Source organism: Lipophrys pholis (assembly GCF_963383615.2).
Source record: "Lipophrys pholis genome assembly, chromosome: 7".
Lineage (NCBI taxonomy): Eukaryota > Metazoa > Chordata > Actinopteri > Blenniiformes > Blenniidae > Lipophrys > Lipophrys pholis.
This window is the reverse complement of record NC_137638.1, coordinates 9,870,260-9,897,911: the sequence shown is the minus strand read 5'-3', so window position 1 is coordinate 9,897,911 and position 27,652 is coordinate 9,870,260. Positions and strand designations below refer to the sequence as shown.

General features: G+C 44.6%; 1 protein-coding gene across 1 annotated transcript in view; it reads right to left on the bottom strand.

The window, feature by feature from the left end:
• Positions 1 to 396: 396 nt before the first annotated feature.
• The window catches only part of znrf3 (zinc and ring finger 3), a gene marked incomplete at its 3' end in the record, with an annotated part of 80,646 nt that continues 53,390 nt past the window's right edge, over positions 397 to 27,652 (bottom strand). The window contains exons 3-8 of the mRNA XM_080467529.1: positions 12,398 to 12,472; positions 9,205 to 9,336; positions 6,989 to 7,099; positions 5,034 to 5,201; positions 2,271 to 2,373; positions 397 to 2,180 (exon numbers count right to left, since the gene is read on the bottom strand). Of these exons, the coding sequence (XP_080323655.1) occupies positions 397 to 2,180; positions 2,271 to 2,373; positions 5,034 to 5,201; positions 6,989 to 7,099; positions 9,205 to 9,336; positions 12,398 to 12,472 (2,373 nt within the window). The remainder of the gene's footprint in view (positions 2,181 to 2,270; positions 2,374 to 5,033; positions 5,202 to 6,988; positions 7,100 to 9,204; positions 9,337 to 12,397; positions 12,473 to 27,652) is intronic.

Here is a 27,652-nt window from a genome sequence, read left to right as displayed (position 1 = left end):
AGAGGGTACTCTGAAGGTTCTTTTTTTAGAGCTTGCGATAAAAGATGGGAGTCTAGATTAGGAAAATCTCAAAAAGATTACTGGGCCCCGATTACAACGGTGTCAACGCCAACCTGGATCCAGCTTCGGATATCAACCTCCATTGTCATTTCACTTCGTCTCCTAGTCGTGAGACTGCCGCGGCCACAGGAATGAACTTGATACATTGATACTGAGAAGTGACAGGCCATTTCAGTAGAAATCCACACAATCTAAGATGATAACATTCAGTGCTCAGAGAGCGAGGATACAACAAGGCAACTGAGGGTTTTTCCACGATTGACTGACTGACACGGTACCACAATTTCTGAGTCTCGCTCTTTTTTTTTTTTTTTTTTTTTTTTGGAGGACTGGAGTTCAAATGCCCAGACCTCCCTCGTTCGTTGAAGAGCCGCCCCCCTGCGTCGGGGGGCTGGCGGAGAGCTGAGGGTGGAACAACGCCCTGGTCTCCTCCTCGTGAGGGTATGGCTGACCTCTGAACTGTCCTGAGGTGAAGTACCGCTCACTGAGCTCGTTTTGCTCCCCTGTCCGCAACTCCGCCTCCACCGTGACACCGACGGGTAACAAACTGGTCTGGGTCTCCGACCCCGCGCCCAGCTCACAATCTGTGTCCTCGGGAATTATGGGTATTCTCTGGTTGAGTTCACAGCAGCCCTGTCCTGAGCAGGGGTCCGAGTCTGCATGTGCGTACTGCACGTTGACAGCGTAGTCCTCAGTATAACGTCCCGCCGCGGCCCTGTGGACCTTCATCTCTTTGTAGAAGCAGCAGGGCAGCCCTTCATAGCTCACCTGCTCCGAGGAAGGGCACATGTGCTCAGGAGCAAAGTAGTTCTTGGAAGTGGCGCTCTGAAAGTCCACCCCCCTGTGACAGCGTCCCGAGGCCAGAGGCCCGCCTTGGTCCAAGTCCTGCCCTTTGCAATCCACGCTGGGCGGCAGCACCTCGAAGCAGCAGCTACAGGCTGCGGCCCCGAGCTCCCCCGAGTCCTCCTGCGCCCCCTTCCCCTTGTCGACCCCGGCGGCCTCTGGAGCCCCGGCTGAGGTAGTGCTAGTGTTGCTGTTCTCCCTGGGTTCCAGTGACGAGCGACTGCTGTAGTTGGGCTCCAAGCTGCAGTTGGAGAGGTGGTCCCCCGAGTTATATCCCGAAGCTCCAGCGGGGAGCTGGAGGCAGTCATGTCCTAGGGGTGCGGGGGATGACGAGTCCTCTGCAGGGGCGGCCGTGCAAGCCGCCGCCGCCGCCCCCGCCCCCGCCGCCCCCGCCCCCGCCACCCCTGCCTCCCCCGCGGAGCCCCTGCAAGGACTCCTACTCCGGTACACGTAAGGGTCGTAATCGCTGCTCAGCGAGCTGCGGAAAGTGGAGCAGCTCCCGTACACCCCCTGGTTGCTGACCTCAGTACAGTCCAACATGGAGTCACTGGAGGAGCAGTGGCACTGGCCAGAGCTGCTGCTGCTGCTGTCGCTACCCGGACAGTCAGCAAGGTAACCGCTGCACACCGAGCGGTGGCCGTGGTAGCAGCTCAGGCCAGACGTGCTGCCAGTGTCTCCCATCCTGGAGGAAGAGGCCGGAGCCATGTGTACCACTGTGGGGTATAGTAGCCCCTGCTGAAAGGCTCGGCTGTGGTGGCCCTTGTGGGGCGCGGCCCCCCCACCGAGCTGCCCCGCCACCGCGGGCCCCTGGCTGCCATCAGGCTGCTGAGGGAAAGTCAACCCTTGAAAATAGTAGTGCTGGTACATTGTCTCGTACTGCGAGAAACAGGCCGCTCTGGAAAAGTTGCGACCGTGAAACTTGGGCCGCTTGAAAGCGGCGTGGTGCGGCTGTGCAGGGTAGGCGGGGGGTCCGCGGTGCTCCAGCCCGCAGTGGTGGGGGCTGAGCGAGTGCTCGAGGAGGGTGGGGTGGTAGCTCCGCAGGAAGGCCGACGTGGACTGCGGCGGGTAAAGCCCTTGAGGATCTGGATGCTGGTCCACGGTGAGCACGGTGATGGGATTGCCGTGGGGGTCCATGCTGGTCCTGGTCGGGTAGGCCGTCACCTGTCCCGCCCGGTGCACCCTGCCCGGGTAATGGACCGGCAGCACCACCCGCTGCCTGCCGTGCACCGGGTTCCCAGGGTCCATGCATGCTGGTCCCGGGTTCCCTTTCTTTTGCTCTACAAAAAGAAAAGAAACAAGCAGATTTGAGCAGGTTTCTCCTCCGTGAAGTGGTTTGATCTCGTCACTGCAGCTCTGCAGATACTCACCAATGATATTGTGTCTGCAGTGAGGACAGGTGTGGTGCTGGAGTAACCAGGGGTCCACGCATTTCTTATGAAATCTGTGTGCGCAGGGGATAACGCGCAGCTCCTGCACGAGAAAAACAACAAGATTTTAGACTTTGTTAAATCGCCATCTTCTGCAGTGGTGAAATGTTGTGAACCTTTAATGAACGTATTTAAAATGAGCCACTTCTGTGTTGGATCCCAGTGGCGAGTCACCGCATTTCTGCTCATAACTGTCAGGAACATTCAACCACCACAACATACACCTTTTTATCAGAGGAAATATATATGAAATACAAAATACATATAAAAAAGATGTTAGAGTTCCGTTTTGCGGCATCTTTGCAGAACACATTTCAAATGCCGACTGGCGTTTTCCCACCCATTGTTGATTGTGTAGAGCATTTTAATTTGAAGGTTTTGCCCTTGATATGTCTCCTTAATGGCTTTTGTTAATGAAAGTCACAGTAGAGTTAGTAGAATAGAACATTTTCAGTTGTGTTTGTGAAGTATTGCTGAGCTGTACCTCCAATTTAAAATGTCACAAGTAACTGTTGTTTCCGTGGGTAAATTACTGGAAAAGGACAAGTTTGACATCCAGTCACTGTCTGATCTCCAAGTCAAAGGTTTTAGTTTCTTAAAGGGTAAAACTCTTCTGAGATTAAGACCAACTGAGTTTCCACAAGGTGGCAGCAGAGCGTCACCGAGCTGCCGCCGGACGCATCAGCGCGAGTCCAATCAAATCCCATGAGCCACCGAACAAAACTTCTAACCGCCTCCCACACCACAGTACAAATACAACTTTGATGTTCCATGTCGCCACTTTCTGGGAACAAAACAAACAAGGGGTTTACACTCGAGGATTGATATGAAAAGAATGCGGCACTTTGCATTCAGACGGAGGATTGGCGAGGAGGCATGAATTCTGATATTCTTCTCCGGCGAGAACTCTTCCACTGACATAAATACTTTGCTCTGTGGCTTAATATGACTCATCTTTAGGCTCTTTTCCACCAAAGCTTTTGTTGCTTGCTTCACTGCTCAGAAACCGCTTTGATGCCATTCAGCCTTTTATATCGCCACTTCCTCTGTGCAATCCTGGCGCCACGCTTTGTTGTGTTTTCTTCTCCTCCTTACTGAAGAGACACATAACCACAAAAACACAGAGCAGCATAGCTATGCCCCCCCCTTCCCGGCACTGGGGTTTGTCCCCGCAGCGTCCCCAATGAGGAGGAGCTCGATCTGTTACAGTAAATCCTCAGAGTTCACGATCAGGATGCATATTTTGACAATGACTCCTTGAAGGATTAAAGAAGGCCACGCTGGGAGAGCAGGAAGTATAATCACTGTGGGTACCCCCTTATCTCTCCAGGTGCTGTGAAAGAGCCAGCCAAACATCTAAAAAGGTACAGGAAAGCACGTCAGCAAAGATCGCAGGACTGCAGTCCCCGAGCACATCGGGGGAACTTCCACACTATTGTCCGCGCTACTGCATTACGTTTCATGTCCACAGAATATGTAAGGAAAACAAAATAAACCCGGCGGCTGGATGACCACATCAGTCCCGTATGGTGCACTCCAGTGTGCACGAAATAAAGCGTCTGAACACTTGTAACTCAGCCGCTCCTCCAGTTACAGATTTATTGACTGGACTGCGGGTCACTGAAGGTCACATTAGTTCTGAGTTGTTGTAAGGTGCTTCCAATGAGAAGTGACAGCGGGCTGCTAAAACACGGAGCGAGGGCAGACGAGAACAGTGACTCCCAACCTTTTTCTACATTTTTACCATTGTGAACCCAGGCAATCCCGCACCCGCCACACCCTGTACAATTACAAAATAAAGCCGGAGGAACGTCACACCACACTATGTGAAATACAGTTTCTAATAGTCTTTAATGCAGAGTTCTTTTCCTCTGAGTCTCGGGGTGCTCGGTGGTCTGGTGCCGCTTCGGCTTACAGCTTCAAAGTTCCATTCACCAGTTTTCCACCACAAAACATGCATTCAGTTCTAATTGTGTCCTTTGCTTCTATGAAGCCGTAACTCTCTCGGTACTCTTCTGGTCTTTTTTGACCAATTCATCTTTCTCTTTGACATGACGGGCCACCATTTTTGTCTTCCACTGCTTACACTTTCATTTACCGTAATTTCCGGACTATTGAGCGCAACTGAATACAAGCCACACCCACTAAATTTAAAAAGAATCAAAGAAAAAACAGAAAGGTCCTAGTTACATGATGGACCTGAACGCATCACCCATGTATCGGCGGCATGAAGCTCGTTAACCCGTAAAAAATCCGTAAATTAGCCACGTTAAAATAACGGCTTATAGTCCGGAACTTACAGTGAATGCTTAAACTTTGTAGTTTTGTGACATAAATGAATTAAATGTAAACTAATCTATTAGTAAAACTATTAGTAAAACAAAATCTGTCATACTTCTTAAACCCCCCCCATGACTCTCAAGGACGTTTCATTTGAAAAGGGAACAGGAAGTGGTTGCTTGAACAAGGTGTGACATTCACACAAGGTATTCCAAAAATCAGAAAACCTTTGAAATAGAAATGAAATAATAGTCCCTCTTTTTTTAAAAAGAATGATCATTACCTACCGTTTAAACCTGATATGCCGCATCGTGACAGCAGCTGCATTTATTGCAATTACTGACCAGAATCTGTGACTCATTCCTTTTAGACACGAAGGTGCAAAACGTCCAAAGCAGAGCGCGGGCGGCTGCGTTTTCTTACCTCGCCGTCGATGTACTTCTCCAGACAAATGGCACAATCGGAGGTGGAGCTGCTGCTCAGTGAATCAGAGGCTCCACAGCTGCTCTCGCGCTGGCCCTTTCCTTTGGCTTTGAATTTCCTCGTCTCCATCTTCTCCAGCGCCTGGATCGCCATTCTGTTCATCGAGCTCTGCGGAGGGCAACAGGAGCAGAGCAGCGGTCAGAACAGGTATTTATTTGGAGTTTAACATTTAGAGTTTCTTTTCACACGTCACTTCGCAATGTTTGACTGAAGAATCAGAAAGTTTCTTCAATCTGCCATAAAGACGCTATTTAATGAAAAGAATGGGTGACAAATGTTCTGAACCATTCGAGTCGTGTGTAGCAGATGCTGATTGAGCCGCCGTTATTTACTAATCTGCTCAAGAATCAACCGTTTACAAGGTATTTCTACGCAGGCTTAACTAAACCACAACCTCCTGAGCTCGTTATCCATTTGTGCTGAGTCACTTTTTAAAGGAAATGTGGATATCCTGATCAGCATGAAGGCAATGAAGTTTGGGATAGAAGTCTGTTTCACTATTTAAAAAACCCCACACAGTGAACCTTGAAAAATCATGACTTTAAACATACCGCATGTAATTTTAAAGCATTGAAAAATAGCAGGAAATTGTGAAAACCTTTTTGAAATATATATTTAAAATGTTTTTTTTTTTTGTTTTTTTTGCTTTTTAAATCCAATAGGCTGGTGCAGTGTAAATGTAAAGGCACAACAGAGAGCCAGAGACTAATTTGACTAAAAAATGAACGCCACATGTTAAAGACATTATGTAAAGATGTTATACAGATTAATGAAGGTGCTACTTGTGGATAAACTAAAATAAACTAGCTTTGGGTTGTCATTTGCTTAATAACAGAATAGGCCACTAGAGGGTGTAGCGAGTCATTGTAAAAACACCATTTTCAATTTAACATGAAAATATGAAGCAGCAGTTATCAACACTGAGTTCCCGTCTACATGACAACTTTTCCAAGTGAAAATTGAAAACGTTTGTTGTGTTTTGAGTGCTTGGAGATACTGAACCCAATGCTTTTTTTCTAAACCGCTACCAAGGTGGAACTTTTCGAAAGCGCACCAAGTTCAACGATGCATTTCCACTTGAAACGTTGTGATGTAAACTAGGCCTGGTAGATAAAAGGGTAACAATCTAAGAATGCTACAGTGACTAACACAAGTGACATTACTGAAACTTTATCTACTCGATGGAAAATACAGATCAAAACTAATGGATTCACAGTATCTGTTGACGGAACTGTCAGTGTTGATTAAATGTTCACGTTTCAGGAAGGAAAAGGGTCATTACATGTGACAAATTTGCCCCTGGTATCAGCTTGACTTTTTCCTAATTAACCACCACAGGAAGCCTCCAATGAGTCATCGGCTGAAGTGCACGCGAGCGCGCACGTGTGCCGGCAGGATTACAGCCATCGGAGCGGATGCCGCTGTAGGTTTTCTGCTCCGTCATGACATCCCTGTACGTTTTGGTTCTGGCAGCCAACCTCTCATCAGCATTAATTAAATGCTAATCCTGATTCATGTACCCGACGTAAGCCTCCACTGAGAGCTTATTGTCAACACACAAGAGGAATCAATCAGCGGCGGAGCCACCGTCGCCTTGACTCGACGCTCGCAACTCCCAGTGAAGTTGCCGCCGACAGGAAAAACAAAGGCTGGCATTGTGTTTGGGTGTGCTGGGTGTGGGTGTGTGTGTGTGTGTGTGTGTGTGTGTGTGTGTGTGTGTGTGTGTGTGTGTGTGTGTGTGTGTGGGTGTGTGTGTGTGTGTGTGTGTGTGTGGGTGTGTGTGTGTGGGTGTGTGTGTGTGCGTGCCCCACGTGCACAAGTTTGGTTCGATGGGAGACAACAGAAAGTTTGTTTCTCCTCCTTTGGGTACAGTGAGTTTGTGTTGGTGAACTAACCTGGCTTCTCCTTTGCTTGAGTTTGATCTTGATGAGCAGGATGAGGCACACCAGAGACACGACCACGAAGAAGGCCAGGAAGATGCCCATGTCGAAATATTCCGTGGGCTGCTGTGGAGAAGGAGATCAATAAGAAACAAGGACAAATGATCAAATCATCTCCACATGTTGGGTGTGAAAAAGGGTCATTTTGCCGACAAAGAGCAGCATTTTGTCACTTCTACTATCAGAAAATCACATCATAGTCATAAACACTCCTCATTATGTGAATAGGACAATATGTGACCTTCACATGTAATTCAAAAGCACTCTGTGGGGGAGAAACGGAGCGGATTATTTGATGTAAGTCAATCCATTTCCACATCGGGATCCTTTTCTTGTCACTGCGTCAGTGCTCCTCTGAGGTCAGTGTCACATCTGTTGCACAAATGCAGTTTGCTCTGCAGAGTGGAGGTGATTGCTCAAATAAGAGATCGATTAAAGTACATCACCGCCAACTCTGAAACAGATGTGAGGGATTTACTATTCGTCTCTGTGTTATATCACTCCATCTCAAGCATGCCTGAGTCTTGGACTCTTGAGTCTGATAAAGCTGGAACAGCTGCATCCTCACCTCTGCGTGGAAACTGGGGATGTGTAATGGCAAAGAGTCTGGCCATATGAAACATGTCACGGTACAGAGCCTATGATTCAAGATAATATCACGAGATTGCAAAAACTCTACGTCAGAAAATACCATGTGTGTTTTTTTTAAAATACTGAAGTAAAAATCAAGCACAAACGTTTGTACAATCAGAATAATGATAACAGCTTTTTTAATCAGAAAGTTTAAACATTGAAAAACAACAATCGGCTGCATTTGACTAAGAGAAAATGGATTAGCTTTCTCTTTTAACCACTAGGGGGCAGTGTTGTGACCTATTTTCAACCATTTCTTCCAGAGAAGAAATCTGAGACCAAGTAGGCTTTGAGCGTGCCTCAAATTCCTGCATTTATATTGTTGCCATCAGTGTCCATCACAGATTAAGAGCCTGAGATTTGTTTTCAAGATGCCTGTATACAATGTGACATGTTGGCCTGAACGGAATTTTCAAAAACTAGTACTAGCAGTGCCTCGAACCTCCAAAATGTTTTTTTTTTTTTTTTTATTCTGACTTGCAACGTTGCGATAAACTAGAATGCTACAATCTGGATTTTCTGAGTACGTGACGTCATTCTAATTTCCAAATTGCATCGTAGCCGGAAATGCATCTTTGCCTTTTACCAAGAAAAATAATTTGTCAGTTAGCATTGAATGTTTTCTCATCCTTGTTGGATATACAAGTTAAATGCCATGTAAGAAACCGAGTTCAGCACTGGGTTTCCTTTAAAGAGGATGGTTTGGTATTGACTTCTCCTCAACAATCAGGGCAACACATGTTGCTCAAACCCCCGCAAATGCTGATTGGAACCTCCACAGATGTGCAAGTCACCCACACAGTCAAGAATGGCAAAACAAAAAAAAAAAAAATAGTGGATGATTCCTTTTCCATCGGTGCTTAATAACCTTCATTATTTGTAAGATGTTTAACCGTGTGTTTCACATGATGCTACTTCCAGGTTGTGTCTCTGTTTTATTGTGTTTTGATGTTCTTGGCCCTAAATTCAACTGATATATTCCCAGTTCCCCCGACTATATATAGATCTAAGTTTTAAAAGACTTTACTGCATTCTTTGCCAAACTTTGCAGGAATGTGGGGTTATACTAATGAAACATTTGGCTTTAATGATCAAATTAAGTGATAATACAGTTCAAGTCAAAGGTAAAATATTGAATAAAAACGCAGATTTGTTTAAGTGAGCAAGACTTTCCACATCCTTCAGCCCTCATGCATTAAACAACTGTTTCAAACTGTTCAAAAAAAAAAGAAAAAAGAAGCAGATTGAAGAAGAAAAGAAGGCTGTTATCAGACAGTGCTTTCTCTCGGGCTTTCATTATGTCAAGTTATTTGACCTCAAAGTGTGCTGGTCTCTTATCAAATATTCCAAGCAAACAAACAGCTCTTTGAATGGCTGATATTAATCTCCCACAGCGCTGTGAAAGACTCTTTGGCCTGGAGGGTAGCGGGGAGCAGAGCAGAAAGGAAAAGGGTCAGATTTCACAGCTGGAATTTTCGTTTGTCTTCAGAACCGCTCGGCTCCTCGTTCGGCGCCTCGGATTGGATCGAGTCCCTTACCCTCGGTGGTCTGTGCTGTATCCGGGCTCGCGCCACCTTCTGCTTGTTGACGATGTTCATGAGCTTCACGGCGTCGTTGCCCTTCACGTAAACCACCGGCCTCTTCAGAGGATCCTCAGCGACCTGGTTCAGCTGAGGAGAGCACAGAAAAGCAGGCTTCAGATTCTGTAGTCCTCAACTACTGCAAGCTGCTGGAGCGAATGCCAACAAGCAACGTGGATGCACAGTACATCCAGATCAAGTGTATCAACAACAGAGATTCATCATAACTTGATAAATCACTGGAAGGAAAGCTAAGTGAGTTTTAATTATTAAAAGAAACCAAAACCTTTATGACACTGAATACAGAAATGCCCAAGTATTGCATTAGGTTAAGTCTTGGTATGAAGTGCAAAACTAGGACATTTCAAGTGACTTGAAGTTAAAAAACAAACTTTTAGATTTGCATCAACCTCTACGTAAACTAAAAATCAATTTGTAAAACATTGTTGAGAGAAAGGAGTGATCAACAATAAAACCTGGGAAGCTATACTGTAGACTGAATAGGACAACTTCATAAGTTGGATGTGTGGGTCCATTGATCACATGCAGAAACATCCATCCATCCATCCCTCCATCCATCCATCCATCCCTCCCTCCCTCTCTCCCTCCATCCATCCAGTTCAGTGTCACAGGGTGCTGAAGCCAATCCAAGCTCTCTGTTGCTGAAGACAGGGCCCACCTGAACAGGCCCCCAGCGCAGATTAGAACCACCTAAATCCTCTCTATGAAGCACGAGCACTGAGAGATTAACTGACTACCACTAACCAAAACAGATTTCGCAAAATGTCAGTGAGGTGATTCAATTCTGTCTTTCAAACATCAGATTCATAACCGAATCAGAATAAGTACAGAACATTAAAATTGGCAACATTCACAAATAATTGAAACAAGTTGCACAAAAAAAAAACTGTTTACGACAGTTTTATTCACTGCCGACAAGCACAAGCGCTTAATGACAAGAGTACCACAGCTTTTCAATAACCACTACAAAACAGCCTGTTACGCTCATGATGCCAGCATGTGGTCATTGTCTGCAAATAAGTCTGCAGTCAGATCTCGAGGATGATGATGATGATGATCCAGTGCAATAATTCCTCAGTGCATCTCCAGGTCTGTGATGGCCTTTATCAATGTATTAAATGTGTGTTTATATACCTATTGTAGTTTTTTTACACACCTTTTAAAAGCCTAAGTTGAGCCTTTTGAAGGAAAATGTCATTCTTATATGCGTCCTATGGTGTGTATGTAATGAATGACAAAAGTCACGATTACTAAGAATTCAGGAATGAGCCCTGTCACAATTTTACATGACTGGTTTCACAGGTTTTGAGACTTCATTCTGACAGTTGAACCTTGTGCCAATTGTAAATTCTCTGAAGAATTCAAAATTCTTTATTTTTAATGAAATTAGCAGCCATATTTCCCAGAACCCCTTGAAGTAGAAGTGTTTGGTCACAAGTTGGCCCCTCAGGACAATATTCCTGTGGGCCTCAGTTATCAAAATTATCAATCCGCTGTTTAAAAGACTCTGTAAACCAAACAAAAAAAGTGGCTCTCCTTTTCTTTGAGGAACTTTTAGTGGATGCATTTGTGTCAGCCACTCAGTGTGAAGGAGTTTCGATTCCCTCCTAAAAAGATGTTTCATAGAATTTGTCTTATTCAAGCCAAAAGTTCCCTCTGTGGTGGAAAAGCTCAGCGCTCAATGACATTTGTTAGGCTGCACGCGTTACTTCATTCACATAATATACAAATCCGAAAAGTTGGGGAGCCACACTCGTCCTCCCCCAGCTGGGAAAAAAAAATGACCTCCAGGCCCGAGAGGCGGAAACTGTGCCCACGGTTTGCTCGACGGAGCAGGAGGAAATAGTCAATGAAAACTATGTTCTGGCTTTTGAGGCAGTTGACATAGTCCTTTACTCCTCTCCTCTCTCTGTTCTTTCATCTCGTCTGCCGGTTGGAATCTGTAATTTGAAAAGCCCAGGGGAAATACCGAGGATATTCACCATGCTATTTCTTCTGCTGTCATCATGTTCCCCAGTGAAATACTGTATGTTCTGGTTTCAAAGTATAGTCGTCGAAACTTTTGATCTCTCACTTGATTCCCGTGAGCTGCTTCAAGAATCGACCCCGGCCAAGTCTTAAAGTTTAATCAATGACCCACAACAGGCTGAAAAAAACAACAACAACCCCAAAACAAAACAAAAATATCTTCAATGAATGTAAATATAATATTGCATTATTTGACTTCCCCCTAAGCAAAACCCCAGAGCAGGACTTCAACTCGCATTCCAGCATAAATTGAGAGAGAGAAAAAAAAAAAAACCCCGGGTCAAGTACATTAACTTTATAAAGCTTCTCATAATTTTGGCCCCGGGACCTTAATTCTCCCTAAGCCCCTCCTCCCTGCCCCTCGGCCTTGTGGCTCCTGTCTGTGCTGATCGTGCTGCTCTGACTGGAAAAGCCTCTCGGGGGAATTTAACACAGCCGCCCAGCACCGCCTTTCATGTGGTCTCCGCGCAATCCCTTTTATCTCTCAGCTACGCACTTTACGACCCAGCAGAGAAGAAGAGGCAAAAAAAAAAGAGAGAGAATCCTGCAAGTCCAGGCCTGGCACGGCGAGGATGAATACCACAAGAGAATTCTTGCGACAAAGACGCTCAGAGAGGAGCAACTCCAGCATTAGAAGTCTTAGAAGCAGAGACACAGGAATCAGAAAGTTTGGAAGAGAGTCTGGCACAACTGTGACACGATGAAAAAAAAAAAAAAAAAACGTTCTGTTGGGCACAGCTTTGTGTTTAAAGACACGTTAATGGTCTCAGAAGGTGAGGTAATGTGTGCTACCTGTGCAATTACGAGCTCAACAGAGTTTGGTCACAGTCCAGTGAAAGCTAAGCTCGGATATCCATTTTCAGTGCTTCCCAGAATGCAGTGCAAAGTTAAGAGAGCTGATAGACCCGGATCCAGCAGAGGCCCATCCACATGCTCTTGAGAGCACTAAAGATAGAAAGATCATTGTTTGTGCAAAGCGTAGCCAGGGCGAGAAGGGCAGGGCGCGCCGCCGGGCCTCATTCAGAAATGAAAAGCGGAGCGGCTTTCATAGAAAGATCAGGCAGTTTCACTTTTGGAAAGGTGAGCGGAGGTGTGTACCAACCTGATCGATGGCATCCGGATTCTCGGAGACGTCAAAGATGACGGCCGTGGCTCCTCGCTGCACTGCTCGCTTCGCCTGCAGACACAGAACAAAACATTTTGTTGTGTTTAATATGGGAAATCCATGATACCGCCAAAGTTTCCACATTCCACTCGAGGCCACTAGAGGGAGTTATCTGCCTGGGTGTCATCTCCACTACAGACCTATCATCTGAAAGGAGGGACCCAACAGAAGAAGTAAACAAGCTGCTGGTGACAATTCCTAAGACGCACGTGGAGCTTTTCTTTTTTCTCTATAGTCCTCACGATGTTATTTAATGGTTCACACTCAAGGTTACATACATCTAATCCTCATTCAAAAAAATAATCCCACATATAATCAAGAGTGAGAGAGGAGGCGGCGGTCCTGATAAACCAGCATCGTCAATGGACTGAGTGGTATCCGGAGGTACTCGGCACAAACTTGCATAATCAGAGGTTTCAAATCATGTTGATTGAATTGACCACTTGAACATGTCCCGAAGGCTTCTCACAAGCGCCCTGCAGGCTACCAGGTGCCTGCCGGGGCCGTGCCGCGCACTCATGATGAACAGTCTTGTCTATTTTCGTGGCGCGTCTTCACCCCACAAGATAGTGTAGTGAACCACTCGAGCGTTGGACGGAATGTTTGAATTAACCTGGAGGACACAAGAGCACCGAGCTGCCATTTGTCAGTCAGTCAGTCAGTCAGAGAGCCAAACTAACACCCAGAAACGCCGTCGCTCAGCTCTTCCATATCCAATCTTTAAGCTAACTTCATGATAAAACTGCTGAAGGACTAATCCATGCACAGCGCTGTGTGATGCAACGCCGCCTGACAGGAGTGGAATTTGAATCGAATTCTGCTTGTGCGCGCGCTGTGAAAAGTTGCATAAAGTTATCAAGGATTTGCAGTTGTTAAAGATGGAGGCGCCGCTTTCATCCGCGAGTGGGGAAAAGTCACAGCGCCGAGGCCTTTTGAAGACTTCTGCTAAAGGCAAAAGATAAAGGAAATGCTTGGATCTGCAGAAGCCAAAGTATCTGCTCGCAGAATCCAAATTGGCTTCCCCTCGTCTGGAAAAAAAAAAAAAGAAAAAGAAAAAAGAAATTGTTGCTTTATCTTAACTCTTGCCTTCCCCTTTACAACCCGTTCTCACCCCTCTTGATTCACGGTGCCCTATTTAGACAACGTTTTGATGTGTGCACTACATGATCTAAAGGAGCGCGGCTCGGATCATATCCTGGTATTATCAAGTGCCCTTGGGTTCCTGCCAGCGCTCTTCATAACTGAGGGGGGGGGGGGGGGGATCAAAGTGACGATGCACAGCACTGCCACTCTGCTGAGGACTGGCTGGAGAGTGTCACCGCTCCACTTGCGGGGGGACGGGGACGGGACGGAGCGGTGGCGGGCGGCGCGTGCGTGGGAGGCGCACTCGCTCTTTTCACAGCACATCGCGTTGATTTCTGAAGGTAGCTACAATTGACAATGGGCCGCTGAGCAGGTTTGTGCATTGTCTGGCCAAACAAAAAAGCCAGCAGACGTGCAAACAAACACTTGAAGAGGATAAGAAGGTGTTGGTACACAAGCGAGCCTCCAGTGAAAGGATCTGCATTCTACAGGATCGTCTATTTTTATTAGTGGTTTTCTCCAGGTAACCGCTCCAAATGCCGGATGATTCTTTACCAACCGAACAGCACGAGAGCTGGACCGAGGGCAGACTAGATGCTGCAGTAACTCACCAGCCCCCCGAGAAAAGTGGAAATACTCAAATCTTGCAAACTCAACCTTGTTTACCTTTTATCTTCGGAATTCCAGCAGAGCTGATGAGTGGCATTCAGTGCAATGTGACCCGACTATAAAATGCTGCTTTGGGATATTTTTCCCCATCATCCTGTGTGTTTTAATACTCTTCAAATAGAGGTGAATGATTAGACAAAGCACTCCCAAGAACTGTACCAGTATTTCCACACAACAGACAGAATAGCCCCGCATTGTTTTAATCAATCTACAAAGCAAGAAGAATAACTGTCGATAACAAAGTCAATAATATCATCCGACTTTGGACACGTTCGAAGGGATTTCCTCCACTGAAGCTGCGTTTGGTGGGACGACTGCTGCATAGACAAGTTCCAACAAGAGAAAAAATAAATTCAAACTCAAATTCAAGGGTGGTATACTGTATGTGTCAAAACTGTTACTTCATTTTTGATTCAGTAAATCAACTTGCAGAGAGTTCGAAGGCATCACCGTGGTCCTCGATTAGCTTTCCCTTTGGTTTAATGCAAAGACGAGGCGTTTACGAGTCGGGCTTTCGCAGCACATTAAAGACGAATTAACCCTACAAAACCGATTCGATCGTTCCCGGCAGAGAGTGAAAGGTTTATCAAACATGGCACTGCCGGGGGGTGGGGGGGGGGATAAAGACCAGTTCCTCAAACTTTTGCTTTGGTCTCGGCCTCCTTTCCATAAACCAACATTGCTCTTTTTCTTTCTTTCTCCCAAACTTTTGTGCTTGGAAAGTTCAAACGCGAGCGGGAGCAGAAATCACGGCTCGGCTTTTCCCTCTCACCCAGTTTTCCTCTCTCTCCGCTCCACGCTGCCAGGCTCCAGCCCCCATTTAATTCAGCACAAGTCTGCTCCTTTGATGTTAGCTCTCTCCCAGTTAATAATTAATAGCTCTTGGTAAGACGCTTTGAGAAGAAAGAGATCTCCCTCCTGAAGAATCTCCACTTGGGTAGGCAGTGCAGGGACTTGCCCGACGACAACAAAAATGCACCCACAGGCAAACCGGCTCTCTTAAAAAACATGACACATCTCCTTTTCAGTCGTGTTAAAAAAAACAAAAAAAACAACCCTGCTACAACCTCGGACACCAAAGAAGGGATAAACACTGTGAAGAGATTGCTTAAAACTTCCAGCGAACTGACACCGGTGCCCAATATCGCCTCAGCTCCAGCGTAAGAAGACATTTAAGCAATTTGAGACGGCCGTCAGCCCCGTATGGCAAACTTCACAGAAAGATGAATCGCATACCAAGAAATATAAGCTTCCATGAGACAAGTTTCACTGAGACTGAATCTGGAATTTCAAGGACGGCTGGTCATCTTGAATATCGACGGTTGAATCTTGTGCAGGATAATATTTTGATATCCTTGTTCAATTCTTTAAGGGTGACAGCTGCTAAAAGGCGCAAACTGAAGCAAAGTGGAGCTCCTTTTGCAGCCGCGGCAGGTTCGATTCCCTCATCATCGCTGTGTCTACATGTCGAAACGGCTTGAGCAGGACGCTGAACACCACATCGCTCCCAATGGATGGTTGGGTGCGTTGCATGGCAGCATTCACTGGCGTGTGAAAGGCACCAAAATGATATTATCTGAAATATAAATTGGACCTGTAATAAGACGTGCCATGGAGAGGAGAAAACACATGTATAAGTTCTGTTTTTCTTTTTTATGTCCAGACGTAACTGCACAGTGGATAAGTCTCGGCCAGCAGCTGCTGTTCCAGAATAATCTGAATTTGTTCCTCCAGATCTGTTTTTTTAATTTTCTTTTTAACCACGATTTGTCTTCTTTGTTTCTTCATCATAGTAACAGCCATACCTTCTTCACAACTTTCTCAGTTTTGCAGACTCTTTCTGCTACTCTGTTTTTTATTTTTTTATTTTTTTCATTCAAAGTCTGCTGTGTAGCTTTTTCTATTAGCAACATGTGGTTGGTCTGCCAGTCAAATACCCTGGGAATGGAGGTTTTCTAGTGGTACTGTAGCAGCAATTCCCTCCACATAAATAAATATTCAGTATATTTGAGTACCAACAATCCACCGAATTATCAATGTAACGTTCTGCTATATCTGGAGCTGTTCTTTATAAGATTATTGCTCAAAATGTTGATAATAGACATAAAAACATAGAGAGCCTTGCTGTTCTTTTTTTTTGGTGCCGACCCCGACTTTTCTATCTGTCCATATCTGCCAGCTGCGCCTGAATTATTTGGTCAAAGTGTGAGGAAGTTGTTCATTTCAATATATATCTTTTGGTGGAGACGGCATCATCTTCATCACTGGAAAAACCTGGCTTGTCAACCAGGTCCCAGTGTACACAGGCCCTGGTTATATCGCAGCGTTTTCAAGAGAAAATGGAAGATGGTGCTCGGAGCATGTATAGGGTGGTGTCGGTGTAAATAGTGAAAACAAAAAACTTTTCCGAAAACAACGATACAGCACATGAGCACTACGGTCATAGAAACTCTTTCTGCGCGTGCATTAGAAGGATTCATTCATAACAATTAATGCAGTGTCCTTTTTAAATGTAAAATACTGAGTGGGCCAATACAACAAAGAAAGGCAGATTAATGTTTAAATGGGGGGGGGGGGGGGGGGGTTACAGGTACTTTACAATACTGCTGGCTAAACAAACTTCCCTCTGGCTGGGAGGCATTAAATTAGGGTACAATCGTTCCCCGAGTGAACAAAAAACCGCAGCAGAAAGTACTGAGCGCTCAGTCTAGACGCAGACGAAAATGAAAGCTATGTTTAGCATCCCTAAGTAAGCCTGCCAGCTTGTAAGATCTGAGGAAGAGAATTTTTCACTCGTCTGGAAGAAGGCTTCTCATCAGACTGACACAAACCCAGATTTCCCACAATAATGCAGTCGTGCATCAAGAAAATACATAGAACCCCCCCCCCCCAAAAAAAAAACCAAGTCTGCGTGCTCACATGCGGATGCACCAACACCTGGATCCACCTGCCACATCTGCTCACATGTCAGCTCTCCTATCGCATCACTCCTGCTTTCTCGTTTACTTTCTTCTCCTCTGCTTCCCTCCTTCCTCCTCCTCGACATGCTTTCCTTTCCCTCTCTCTCGCTGCACTGCTATAATTAAGGCAATTAAGTCTTCAGAAGACTCTCCACTGCTATTATGCTGTAATTTCATGTTGCCTCCTGGCTTTACAGTTTATTAAAAGATAAAGGCATACTTTTCTCCCATGGATTTTCTTATATGTGGTCACTCCCCCCCCCCCCCCCCTTTCTTCCCTCTTCTTCCTCACTCCCTTACAGAGTACACATTATTTACATTCTACTAAAATAAAAGCTTCCAACGTAGCCGTGCTCCATCTGACGGCACAGAGAAAGTGATGAAAACTTGCTTTCTGGTTGGTACTTTGGTGTACAAACACATACAGACACAGACATACTGACAACAAATGATAATTTTCCAAATTTTAGAGAATTACACCTTAACAGCTCAATCTATTTTGGGGTAAACATGTCCAAATATGCCCAATCTGATCAAATAGGCTGCGTGTAAATCGGGGAAAATGCAACTTTTTGAAAACGGTCGGGCTCCATCTCTGTGTCGACAGCAGAAACGCTGCAACTGCGCATGTGCACCACTACAGGGGTAAAAAGTTTTTCTGCACAAGTAGATGGACAATAACAACAATGGCGGCCTCCACAGTGTCATGACTCCCAGTCGATATTCTACTGGGACTTGGTAGTTTTATAGTTGACAGTCACCAGTAATAGCAATCTAACTTTGTAGTCTGTCTATAAGAATGTCCGTGTACTCGCCATTGTTAATGTTTATAGCGTCTTGTTCTCGGCGTACGTGTGTGTGTGTGGTTTCATTACAAAAACAAACAACAGCACCCACTATTAGACCAACATGAAAACTAAGCCATTTTCGACATTTCTGCCGTTTCCATGTGAATGGACATCATTATAAAAATGTTGCTGCATTAACGCGAAGCTTTCCTGAAGCGAAAATGTTTGTTTTCACATATAATCGCGGGGTCATTTGGTTTATTGAATATTTTCTGATTTTAACAACCAAAGACAGAGTTCATCACTTTTCATCAATCAAAACGAAAAACAAATCGGCTCATTTTACCTCAACAGTTTTTAGATTGCAAGAAGTCAAACATTTTTTAGAACAACATTCCTCATTCATTTTCTAATTTCACCAAAATGATTACATATCATCTCCATCATTATCTGTCTTTGTAAGTTTAACACCTTGCTGGCAAACTGTCAGTCTGTCATAACTTGTTCCCATTTACAGATTTCTGCCGTATTGAGTGTGTGTCACTTTAATCAACAGGTTTGACGCTGGTGCTCACGCTATGTCAGCACCGACCCACCGACACCAACGGTGGATTAAGACTTTCCTGTTCCCACAGGCAGGGAAACAGTCCTAAAAACCGTTCAGGAGGGTACATTGTGAACTCGTATAACCTAGATGAGTCTATCCCTTCCAGTAAATTCTTTATACCAATCTCTTTCGGCTCATGTGTAAGGTCTCGAGTTAAAACCAGAACATCTCACCTCCTGAACTACAAATTAAAGCGAAGAGCGAGAAAAAGCAGTGTCTTTCTTACTTCCTCTTCCACCTTCGCAAACTTTTGAACTCCCCCTTGTGACGGCAGTTTAATATTTATGTGGTTAGGCTTCCAGCTGAGGCCGTTTACTGCAGTCAGAGGAAGCATTTCTTAAGTGGAGTAAAAAAAGTTGTCTAAGAATTACATGAAAATCCACTTGTGTGTCACACACCAGCACGGGACAGGGGCCGGCGAGCCTCCTTCAGCCCCTCTGTATTCCACCGCCTTCATGTAAACCCACAGTTTACTCAACATAAACACGCGGGGGAAAGAATCACTTGAAGCACTTAGTGAGCTCAGACAGCGCCATTAATAAATAACAGAGATAAGAGGTGAAGTTAGGGAATGAATGCTGACCTGATTAACAAAGTTATATTATGGTGGAGGGATGTTTGGGAAAAGTAAAATATATGCTTTTTTATAATAGATTAAAAAAAGGATTAAAGCTGTACTAATTAGTTTAACCTCTAGGGGGCAAACTGTGTAATACAGAAAGTTTGCATCAAATAATTTGTCAAAATTACATTTTTCTTCTTTAAAAAAGAATCTTTAACTAAAAATCACTACAATTACTGTTCATAAGAGAAAGAAATTGTCCAGACGTAACCGTTTCAGAACCATCTGGAAACTCTGGCGCTTACCCAGCGACGAGCCTTCCTCATCACAGTAAGAGTTTCTCTGCTCCTTCACAAGCTTCGCTGATACACGCTGATTTTTAACAAGTGTGACTTGTAGTCTGGTAAATACTGTAGTAATATTTATTTGATCAAATAAAGTTTGATTCCTGATATCTGGCTAAATGAAGCCACTGAATCTGCCAGATACGTAACAGAGTTAATGTTCGAGAACTTGGAGCTCATCGAGGCTGACTATGGGTGAATGCAGGTTGTATCGTGGACAGGTCACCAGTCCATCGCATGACAAACAGAGAGGAAGACAATCACACACACTCGCACTCTAAGGTAAGAATACTAGACACTGTACAGCCTCAGGATGTAATATCATCACACCAAAATAGGCGAATCCAATTTTACAGCCTCGTGTTTAAACTTTCCAACTTCCTCAAATTATTTGTTCTTGTGGTTCCAACACACGTATACAAATGCTCATATTTTCCTCAGAACTGTACAAAACATGAGTGTTTTCTAGGCTGCAAAATTGCAATGAGTATTGGAAGGTAGGCTGAAATATGAGTATTATTGTATGTGTGTGCCAGTAAGAAGAAAAAGGGGTGTTTAGTAGCTTTGTATTGAAAGACAGCAAGAGATCTAAAGCTCTGAGGCAGGTGTAATGACCCGACCCACCTCAGGTGACCTTGCATATGTGCTGTACATCATGTACACAACGTCCACCCACGCACACACACACCAACAGAAATGGATATATAATAACTAAGCATTCAACAATGACACCAGAGCCAGAGGGAACACATGTTCCAATGGGTGAAGTCTTCTCTTTCTATTGGTTTTAATTCCAAGAAGGAGTTGTGCAACAAACAGGATGCCTGCAGGTTCACCCCCCACCCCTTTGAATCGGTTTCCTTCAGAGAGAAAAAAGTGCTTCACCCAGAGGCCGACATCTGGATCGGTGTGAAGAGCCCCTGAGAAGGTGGGAAAACTGAGCTCTTTGGGGACAAACACAACACATCGGAGAGGAAGCCTGGAGTTGTCTGCTCTTGTCATAGTCTGCCACACTCCTCCAAGTCGACATCCCTCTAATACTAGAGATCGCTCCACCTACGTGTGCGTTTCTGACATTTTTCGTCTTCCTCACTTCATCTTTTCCCCTCCTTCCCATTTCTGTATCTGCCTCAGTGCCCAATGTGGGGTGGCGGTTCGCCCACAATTGCATAACCAGAATTATACAAGTGAACTGTGCTATCAAACTGTGTGTGTGTGTGTGTGTGTGTGTGTGTGTGTGTGTGTGTGTGTGTGTGTGTGTGTGTGTGTGTGTGTGTGTGTGTGTGTGTGTGTGTGTGTGTGTGTGTGAGAAGGGGCACCTCCGAGGAGGCCTGCCGGTGGAGCTTGGCAAATAGCCGAACCCCATTAAAGAGTGGAGAGAGAGAGAGAGAGAGAGAGAGAGAGAGAGAGAGAGAGAGAGAGAGAGAGAGAGAGAGATGCTCTAAAACATACCTCTGTTCCTCATATGAGGTTTTATTGACAATACTGAAGCCTTGATTCTCACCTCAACTGGAAGCCCTTGTAAACACCAACAGACCATGAAATGACAACTAATATTAACTTTATTTATAAGGCATACATAAGATGCAGCTTCACAATTTACACGGGAGGAAAAAAAATTGCGATTTAATAATATTGCTCAATTTTGAAAGAGAGGTAGCTTTAATAATAAACTCAAATCAGACAAGAATAATATGCAGAAAATAATTCAAATGCGTGAATGACTTTCCCACCGTGATTTTCTTTCATTTCATTTTTGAGTAGAAATCAATATAAAACAAAATCAGTAGAGTATGCCTATTGATAATTTGCTCATAAGATGTTTTCAGACCTGAAATTATTGTAATGACTTAAAAATACGGCCCAGTCTAGACTGCTGTGACTGAGGGGCAAGAGAAAGAGCACTGTTATTTGAATTCACAAATTAACATTACATACTTAGATCCACTTTCAAGTGAACATGGGAATGTTGAGCTGTGTTCTGGGGGTCTGTTTACACGACGATGATGCTCGGAACCACTTAAAATGAAGCTTTTTTTAAAAACGGTTCACAAGGGGGAACTTTTAGAAAATGCTCCAACTCAGGCTGCGTGTGAACGCGGGAACTTCTGGAAAATGTCGACCTCCTTCTTCGTGGAAATGGGGAAAACTTTATTGAAACTCTGCTACTGCGCATGTGCACTATGGCTGTAGTAAATAGTTCTTTAAAACTAAAATCACATTTAGAAAGTCCTCTTTTGCCCAGAATGCCTTATCTGTTAAAGGTTGCAGAAACTGGAATACTATCGCTCCAGTTATCAGTACAAAAAATGGCTGATCAACAACCAGACTTGTGATCATTAGGACAATCGTGCGCTTTAAAATATATATATTGGAAAAAATGGCACTTTACCTTTGTCAGACTACCACTTTATGGTAGGTTTGTTGGATGAATTATTTGATTATCTTTGTATTACCATATTGATTTTATATGTTTGTAACCTTGCATGTTTTCTTTTGTGGGACAACGGCTGGAAATTAGCCTTGTGCTAATATCCGGCATGTTTACAGTAACCTCATGAAGAGATTGGTTATTCATTAATATGCACCGTCCCGTCCAAATAAACAAATAAATGAAATGAAAATAAATACCATCTCGTCAATGCTGTGATAATTGAGGCTATTTCTGAAAGCCTTTAACAGAATGAATTGGCTTAGTACTGACAGAAAAGCGACACAACCTTCAAAAAGATTATATAAAAAAGATATTTGAATGGTTGTCATCATGTGGCCCACAAGCTGCATTTCTGTGGAAACATTGTGGTTTACACAGAATAACAACCTGCTTTATAACTTTCATCAACCCATGATTTGAGCCTGTGCTCCATCTTTTAACGCCGGGTTGCTTTCCACACATTTGTTTTGGCGGGAAAATAAGGTGGAACGCTGCAGGATTTTTTTTCTTTTCAAGTGTCACAAGGACAGAATAAATAAGACACACGGAATTCAAAGACGGGAACAGGAACTTGTTGTGGAATATAAAGCATTTTTATCTGCCTCGCTCTCTAAATATACATGTTTGCGCTGGTTGTTGTGCACCACAGGCAGCATTTCCTGCCTTCCTCTACAGTTTGGTGTCTTGTGGCGTCAGGCGAGCACTCTTACACAAACACCAGCGCAGATGCAAAACGCACCGAGTCCGACCGCCGCTAATCAAGAAGCCTTTCAGTCTGCTCGCATCCCGCTGCCCGCTGCTCTGCCCTGCCGAGACCAAACACTGAGGCCGGAGGAATGGACAACCGCTAATTAAATTTCCTCCACTTTTCCTCTCCGTCCCCTCCCATGTTGTTTTCTTACCGGTTTTGGTCTCTGGCCCTTTGTGATTCACAGGAAAAATAAACAAGCTTTGAGAGACAAGAATACTGCTTTTTAAGAGCTTTTTCTCAACTGAGTGTGTAAACGAAGGGCGTTTGGATGAAAGCGTCAGAAGTCAGGGTTAAAAACTTAGGGGGAGTGACAGCTGGGTATATTTCTATGACGCAAAGTGTTTCAGGAAACAACACAAAGAAATTTATGCATGCATGCATGTCTAATTATTTTAATCTAGAAGTTATGTGATGATATGTGAAATGCAATAAAAAAAAAAAACCCTGCGTAAAGTTCTAATAAAAGATGTCTTGCTAAAAGGTGAAATAATCCTTTTCTGGAATATTTAAATCTAAAATAGTATAGATTAAATAGTGCTACATTAAATTTAGAATTAACAGAACTGGTTTTTACAAATATGTTAGAGAGAATTAATTAATAGTGTAGTTTGCGAGCAATATGGGCACAATACATACACACACACATCTCTGCGTCGGAAATATCCACAGAACAACCAAATGACCTGATAGAAAATGTGAATAAGGTAAATAAAGTCAGCTGTGACGAAGTAATATCTACTGAAGTTAAAAAGCTAATCAGCGAGCTCGGTGCCACCCTGTCTTGTAATCCCACTTCATAACACTAGATGGTGTAGTGAGTCACCTAGGGACCCTGAGGGTAACAGTGTCTTGCTGTAGTCAGCCACCTCTGATACGTTTGCAGTAATGTTGGCTGTTTTTGGTTTAATCGATCAAACTTAAATATATTTACTAAAACAAAAGTAAAACCGCTGACTGCTGAAACTGACAGTCCAATACTCATATTAAAGATGCTTTCACTTCTGTAAGATGTGAAATCATACCTCACGTTGCAGTTACGCTCTTGCAGTGCAAGCGAGACAAGCCACTACACAACCTGTCTTAACAGCTATATTGATTAAAACAGGAGTGCATGTTTACTATCACAGACGGAGGGCTGGGAAACACTGTGGGGGAGCTCTGGAAACACTCAACCGTCTTTTTAAGGCCCAAAAAACAAAGAGCAAACAGCGGTTCCACCTCCTGGGCTGACTACTAACCACAAGCCTCAAACATTTACCTGCAGCTGCCATACACAGGGGATCCAGTTCAGAGTACCAATCAACTCTCACAGCCGACATGACGAGGCCATTAGCAAACCGTAACCTTCATTAATGGTGGAACTGACATTTCTGGTTTTTCCACTAAACAGCTGCATCACGGTGATTGTGGTTTACCTCCTGCCAGAAACTGTATTGTGAGATCACATGGTAATCCATGTGTCGCTGGAGCATCTCACCCAACTTCCCTACTTTTCCCCTTCCCTTAATTCGTCTGCAGTCATACGATTCCTCTCTAATCTCTCTCTGCCTTGAAGCTGCTTTGGCAGCCATGTCTCTGCTTGCTTGAAAGAGGAGTTTGCTGTTGCTGCCTCTCTCTTGTAATACACTATCCTGCTGGTGATGGAGGAGTGTAGCCACTGCTTGCCGTCGTCACTCCTTGGGCAAAAGGCAGAGCAAGTTGGGACCCGGGTCTTTTCAACCCCCCCCCACTTTGCCTCTGCTTCACTCTTAAGCAGTGAACTATTGGGCTGACTTAACTTTGGGATCCCTTCTGGACTAATTTTGTGTTTGAATTTTACCTATATAGTTCTTTTTGTCACTGCTTGAGCAGTCTAAAAGTGCTGTTCATTGTCACACTAGAAGACGTTTGGGGTTGAGTGTCTTGCAACATGGACACGACAAGATGAGGGATCAAACTCACAACCTTTCGACAAAAAATAAAAAATAAACTGACCCGCTCCACTATCTGAGCTAAGAGTGCGCTCTGTGGACAATACACAGTTGTACTCTTGACGGGAGCTGCAGTTGAACATAAAATTTTCCAAATGAAGCCTCTTGTGTTGACAATAATTTGAATTTTAGATAACAAATTACACATTCCATCATATCTTTTGATGAGAAGTTAGAGAAAACAGAAATCAGGGGGAAATTGACCAAAATCACTGCTCCGCTCAGTTTTCTAGGGCCAGTGGTGGAATATGGGTTAGAGAAGGTTCGATTCTCACCGTGACAAGGCTTTTATATATCAGAATATGTAGTTAAGGTTAATCAAGAATAGGATGTGTAAAATGCAATATAATAATTTCAAAACAAAATTATTTTTTTATAACATTTGGAACTGCAGCAGTGTGAGTGACAGAAGATGGGTGATCTGTAAAAGTGACGAGTCAACGATCTCATTAAGATCAACCGACTTTCATCAACATGCATCTTCATCTTAATTAGAAACTGCCGACTTCGCCACAATGTTTACAGAACCTTATAATAACAATATACAAAATGTAAAGTGCCTGAATCACAGACACAGTAGACCATACTAACATTTCTCTCCCGGCAACTGAGCTGTGATGAGACAATTACCCTGTGAGTCCCGGGGCAGTCAGACTTTTTCCCACAATGCAGTTCTCATGAGTCAGATTCGAGTAGATGTGTGTAGATTTTACCAAGTCTGAGAAGATCACTTAACGCCCCAAGCGTTCACCTTAACTTAACCTTCACCCTCAAATGTAAATGACTTCAAGTGACATCACTTAATGGAAATGATCAGGCTTCACTTGGCGCCTCCACAGCTGCTTCAGGAACCTGCTTTCACACACGCAGCGACTCCAGCACTCGTAAACAGACTTTGATGTGAAACATCGGTGGCGCTCTTTCACTAATCTGGGACAGGGCTTGCAAACTTAAGCACACGTCTAAAGAGAAGGGATGACAGCACAGAAATACCAAAATAACTTATTTCTTCTTTTCAAATCTTGAGCTTTGTTTTTCTTTGTTTTTTCCCTCATGACTAGATATTTTTTCTTCAGGCTCCTCAAGAAAAGCTCTTAAAAAAATAAAAATAAAATAAAGCAACTTTTGTTTGCAACATTTTTAGAGTAATTTAGAGAATACAATGCCAAAGTAGATGTCTGTACCTGTGAGTAGGACTTGACTTAAGGCGGCTATGCACCATCTCTGATGGAAGACATATTGATATCTTTGATCGAATCTGTGGTCTGCATTTGCAGTGAGACCGGTTTGTAGGTGGCTGATGACCGCAGCAACTCTTGCATTTTTGTGGGTACGTAGATGGGTACTGGGATTTTTTCCTTCTCCTAAATCCAACTCATCTCTTCTCTTTAATCCAAAGATCAGAACACCTTTGGCACCCACCATCCAGATGTGTCAACTTATTTCCGAGAAACAATGCTAAGATCTTTTCCAGTTGGTGCCAGCTACATTCCCACTTTTCACCCACCTCCAAACCTACATGTTTCTCTTTCTCTTCTTCCATTACCTCACTGTCTCTGACCAGCTCCTGTGTCGCCCTCAGACACCCCCACACACACGCGCACACGCACACGCACACACGCACACACACACACACACACACACACACACACACACACACACACACACACACACACACACACACACACACACACACACACACACCATTTCTACCCCCATCTCCTTGTGCTGAACCTAACCTCGCCTCCCTGGCAAGGCATAAAAGAAAAGTTTGAACCACAAGAGTAGGATGCCATTTTCACCCCCGCTAACCCTCTAGTTGAGGAATCATGCGGAGCTAGGGAGGGCATCAGATTAGCCATGTGGGACCAAAGCGGGGTGGGGGGGGGGGGGGGGGCTAGAGTTTCCAGCTTCCGTGCCAGGCCAGTGGCTCCCAAGCCTCGAGGACAACGCGGCCCTGACATACGCAGCGAGGCGCGGGGCACCGGGGCTCCTCATGCATACTGGCACATTCCCGTGCAACAGGCTCAGACCGAGATGAGCAGGGAAAAGACAGGGCTTCAGCTGAGGTCCGGTTCCATCTTTTTCTAGATTTACTTTTTTCCCCTACTGCTCATCTTTTGATCCGTCGCTGCCTGGTCAATTCACAAAGCCGTTCAGCTGACGCTGGTGTATGCTTTTCTAAAAAAAAGTAACAAACAAAAAAAACCCAACAAAAAAAACAATTGTGACAGAGATCAAAAAACCATGTAAGGGAGGGGGAAATTAGAAAGAAACAACTCTTTCCTGTGATTTCTCCTCCTCCTCTCTTCTTCCTTTTTTCCTCACTTTTCTTCCCTCGCACTCCCTCTCTCTCTCCATCTCTGTCTCATCTTAAGTCCCCGGGGCTCCTTTCTTCTCTTTTTAAATAGAGGCCTGAGCTGTGAAGTCTAATAATGGTCATTTGGCCTCCCATTGAAAGCTGGGTAATTCGGCCCAGGGACGGCTCACTTTGAGCCACATGACACAAGGCGCTTCCCAGTGACCATGGAAACCGGCGCAGTGGGATCCCGGGTGCCTCCAAGTGCCGTGAAACGTGCTGAAGCTGTGATTTAGGAGTGGGGCTTTTTTTTACTCTTTTTGGGAGGGGGAGGACTTTGGGGTTTGAAGGAGAGATGTGGGTGAGGGTGGCTAAGAGTGAGAAAGGAGCAGAGAGGGGAGGCCCCCGTCTGGTCATAGTAGAAACCTCTCCCGACACCCCGCCAGGAAGAGCGGCCAAGATAATATCAGCAAGTTGAGGCGTACACAAACATGAAAGGAGAGCCCAAGAGGCAGGCCCCCCGAGTGCTCCATGCTTCACAAGCCTTTCTTTTCTCCCTCCTTTTTTTCTGCTCACCCTGCTGCTCCTCCTCTCTTTTTCAGTTTCTCTTTCTGTCCCTCCCTCCACGCTGCGGTGTTCCAAAGTGTTTGTGCAGTGTGTTTGGGGCAAAGGGGCAGGTGGAGAGAAAGCTAAAGAGTTAGCCTGGCAACGTCACCTCATGCAGT